Source organism: Impatiens glandulifera, chromosome 6 (genome assembly GCF_907164915.1).
Source record: "Impatiens glandulifera chromosome 6, dImpGla2.1, whole genome shotgun sequence".
NCBI lineage: Eukaryota > Viridiplantae > Streptophyta > Magnoliopsida > Ericales > Balsaminaceae > Impatiens > Impatiens glandulifera.
The window spans coordinates 26,061,051-26,065,884 of record NC_061867.1 but is presented as its reverse complement, the minus strand read 5'-3'; the positions used below and the strand labels follow the sequence as shown (position 1 = coordinate 26,065,884).

The window sequence follows — 4,834 nt, the reverse complement described above, 5'->3', positions numbered from 1 at the left end:
CTACTAAGAACTGGGATATAATTTCTATGTGTTAAATTATATATGTAGCCTAGAATGTATAAGGGACATGGGATACAAGAGGCTGATAATTTGTACTTAGGCAATTTTTAATAAAAACAGCAAGTTGCATGGACCCATGTGAAGGGACTCACTAGATCATTAGGATAAGTTTAATCCTAATTTAATTACCTCTTTAGTCAATAATTAAACCAACTTGCTTTTCCTTTAATTTGGACACATGGCAGCTAAATAACACTCCACCCATACCCATTACATGCTTTCCACTTACCCCAGCTGCATGCTACACACTTAGCATATCAGCCATTAGCTCACCTTACCCCCTTTAGCTTAATTCATTTCCAAATTCAATTCTCTCTCTCTCTTTAAGCAAGAATTAGATCTTTCATTTAAGGCAAGAGCCAACCTAGCCAAGATCAACTTCTTTATCTCAATTTCGAAATTAAGGCATGCTTTTTCTTAAATTCATTATTTATGCCGCACATAGCTATATATCACAAGTACTTTCTGCCTAAATTTCATATATGTTGGAAATACATGTTTTTATGGCATAATAGCGTTTTATGGACAAACTTGGGTTGTAAACAATCTGTTTTCTAAAGAAAGACAAGGGACTTCATGTTTTCCAGAAATTATAGGGTTTCCATGATTTGTTAAGTGTAAACTTTTATAAAACAGAAACCCTTATGATTTATGCATACATGGGCGCATATTATAGATAAAGGAGTATTGACGGAAATGGGAAGAGGCTGATTGGCATGAGCTCTAGCCAGCTAATTCCAAATGTACTGGCTAAATTATTTATGGGACCAGAATATTTAGCATGAGCTCTATTTATTGCTGCCCAACCCAAAGACGGTCGAAACAGGTTTAGGGCTTTTAGGGCTGGACTCCTAATTGTGCCTTTTCCAAATACGGCTCAAACAGATTCCTTGCCTTCAGGATCAGCTCTGAATGGTGTAGGGTCAAACATGGCTCAAGATGTTATTGTACAGACCCATTAACTCATATTTTCTAAACATGCATATGGCTTTTTATGGACTGATCATCTTTTAAAGTATGAAAAATTTATGCATACATCTTTCTTTTTAAAAGCAAAGCATTCCAGCAGGTTTTACAATATTTAATTGCTTGCTGAGTCATTAGACTCATTATGTTGTGTGTGGTGTAGGTACCCAGCCTTAGCTCTTGTACACTTGAAGGAATGAGGCTTGGAGAGGGGCAAGCTGTGGGAGAAAGTGTGGGAGGAGGGACCGAGGCTGTTAGATTTACTTGTCTTTTGTATCAACACTTGACTTTTATTTTGGGTCCTTTCTTACTGTCTAATGGAGCATGTATATAAGACTTGTACAGAAACATGTTGGCATGATGGTTTATAGGTTATCCTGTTGTAGTTCTTGTTGCTGTTTGGTGCAGCTTATATATATAAAATATTTTTTTGAACAGATCAAGTGTATATGGCTTCAGCTAGGGATCTTAAAGTTAAATAGAGATACATGTTGAGTAGTAGTTATTAATATATGAGCAGGGACGTCTCACTATGTTTGAAGGATAATATATGTATTTATGTGTGTAAATTTAAGGGATTGAGGACACTATGATTTGAATTGAGAGAGTTGATAATGTATTCTTGAAAGATAAGATATAATAGTATATGTGAGTCTAAATTTGAGGAAGGAATAAATGATTATTACAATTGAAACAGTAAGTGTTAATAATGTCATCCTTAATGAGAGTCTATGTACTTAATAAGATAAAGAAATCTTGTACTTGTGTCTTTTTTAAATTATGGTTTATTTTTTATGTCTACATTAAGATAGATAAGACAATAAAGTTCTTCATTAGTATGATTCTTCTTGGAAATTAAGTACATTTTATTTGAGGACTGATAAAAATAAAGGAAAATTGTCTGTAGGTGCATGTTGTTGTTGCGTCTATTGCGATGCTTTGAGGCGGTTTCTTATCTAGAGATAACTAACCTTAAAGAAGAGTATTGATCCTCGCATCACACTATTTTTTCTTATTAAAGTAGTTTTTGGCTATTTTTTTAATATGTCATTTTATATCTATTTTACTATTTGTTTGACACATATGTTGAATAACTTGAAAATATAGGTTAAAATATTAAATGAGGAAATCGACAATAAACATTATACTCGCATTCCTTTTATTTTTCATGTCTAGATATAGACAATAAAGATGTAAAGTTCTTAATTGAATAATTTTTTTAATGAATTAAATATATTTATCATATTTGAATTAAGTATATTTTTTCATATTTTAATACCATTATATGCATGATTTTATTATTATCTTTTAATAATATAAATTTTCTTTATTTTTTCATGTCAACTTTAAAGAGTCAATCTAAAGATTAAAAAATAAATAGTATAAATAAATTCAAATGAGATAAACTATTTTTTATGTAATAAATAAATATAATAGTAATCTATCTATATATTTTGTCACTTTATTTTTAACCATATCATATTTAATAGTTTAATTAAATATTTATTAAATGATTTTTTAAACATGTGATCTTGATAATTTATTTTAAGAAAATATATATTTTTAAATTATAATATAAAATATCAATGTTTTATAATTTATTTATTTAATTTTTATAAGGGAAAGACAATTTGCTAGTTTAACTAAATATTGTTGATGTGAGGAAGTGATGACTACATTTTTCATTATGTATATAACTAATTTGTTTATCAAAATTTAACTTAAACTTAATTATGAAATATGAAGATCGAAGATATTTATAAGCTTTATAAACATAGTTTTTAATCAAATAGAAAAATCACATGTGAGAGAGAAAAACTCTAAAGATACGATCGGCACGGTTGGCACATCACAATCGACGGCACGATCAATACGGTTGGCACAACATAATCGACGGCACGATCGTCACGAACGACATGATTTGCAAAAATGGCACGATTGACATAGCCGCAGAATCCCTTATTTCGCAAGCGCTACTAGGGTTTCAATCGTACAGATCGCGCTCCGTTGTATTCGACGCGGCACGAACAACCGGAGAACCGAAAGGATACCTTACCGACTTTATTTTATCAGTTTATCCGCGAATCGGTTTTAACCGTTATAGGTACTAGATTTTTACCTAACAGTTCGGTTTATGGTTTAACCGGTAAACCCATAATAATTTAATTATATATTTATATTTTATAATTTATATTAATTTTTTTTAATATTAGATATATTATAAATAATAATTAATAATATATAAATATATTAATTATTTTTAAGTTTTAAATTACAATGTTTACATAATTATTTTTTAAAATAAATTCTAATTTATATAATTATTAGTTTAAAAATGGAGACTCTTAAAATATATTATATTATTACAATAATATAATATATTATAATATATTTATAAGATATATTATATTATAACAACATTATAATATATTATAAGATTGACCAAAAGATTGAGAATATTATTGATTAAGAATTTTGAAAAAAATTATTTAATTAATTTAATTCTTAATTTAAAAAATTGAATTATCGGTCCCGGTTATACTTGGTTAAATCGAAACCGGTAAAACCTATATATATATATATATATATTATTGAAAAATTTAGAAATCAATATTCATAATATGATACCATAAAGTCACACACCAAACCATAAAAAAAAGGTTTGACTAATGGCTCATGAAAATGAAAAATTATAAATTCATCAATGAAAAAGTTGATAAAATCTAAAAACTAATTGAGTCAAATATTCATTTTCCAAATATCTTTCCTAGTTAACTTTTGTCTAAAATGTCAAAGGTACGCTTTCAAAATAGCCGTAATCTTGAAAATGAATATTTTCATTTTTACATTTCCTTAATCGGGTAATAACTAACTAAATAAAATGTTATTTCTTAGAAATATTCTAAGATTAAGTAACAATGGAGATTACAATTATCTTTTTCACTGTCTAAGTAATTGTTTATTCTTTGTTCAATCAAGAACAGCTATAAAATGGGGCATTAGTAAAATATTGATAGAGGAAAAGAAAAGATAATACGTTATGGCTTTATCTCATTTTTTCAATTTAGGTTCTTTTACGCTCTTTTTGTCACTATTCCTTACCCTCTCATCTACTTACATCAAATCAACCCCTTTGGTTTCTGAAATATGTGCCCAAACTCAAAACCCTTCTCAATGCAATCTAGTTTTGGGCCCTGCCCCAGGAGCCTCAACTGCAGATCTCAAGGGTCTAGGCTATATATCAATCAATATAGCTCTAACTAATGCCAAACAAACATTGTCATACATTGAGTCGCTCGTCAAGCAGGCCATCGATAAAATGCTCAGGAACAGATATCAAACGTGCGTTGAGAATTATGCATCAACCATTGATTCCCTTGAGCAAAGCAAGACATTTTTGAATAATGGAGACATTCCAAGTCTTCGAACCTTCGCATCGGCCGCATTTGATGGGCCTGAAACCTGCAATGACAGTTTTGAAGGACCACCAGCAGCCCCGTCCAAATTAAATGACGACAACAGAAAGCTCGAAGGTCTCGTTGATATTCTTTTAACGATTGGAGAACGTTTGGATGAAAAAAATAAATAGTTTGCGAAATTTAAAACAATTAAACTGTTACACAATTAAAAAAAATGATTCTCTTGGTTGTTATAAGATATTAGTAATATATTGAATATTATATTCCAATATTATCTAAGTTTTTACAAACAAATATCCATTTGCAATATTTATTATCGTGTCAAAATAAGATTAGAACATAAAAAATATAACATACAATTTTTGACAATTAGATCTAGAATATAAAAG

The 4,834-nt window shown here is 29.3% G+C and overlaps 1 protein-coding gene across 1 annotated transcript; it reads left to right on the top strand.

Annotated features, from left to right (window-relative positions):
* Positions 1 to 4,066: 4,066 nt before the first annotated feature.
* Positions 4,067 to 4,615, top strand: LOC124943419 (pectinesterase inhibitor-like). Its single transcript, XM_047483923.1, has one exon. It carries the CDS (start codon positions 4,067 to 4,069, stop codon positions 4,613 to 4,615), a length of 549 nt encoding a protein of 182 aa, XP_047339879.1.
* The last annotated feature ends 219 nt before the right edge of the window (positions 4,616 to 4,834 follow it).

Excerpts from the sequence above, each read along its gene's own strand:
- LOC124943419 (XM_047483923.1), top strand. The coding sequence starts at position 4,067 with ATGGCTTTATCTCATTTTTTCAATTTAGGTTCTTTTACGCTCTTTTTG.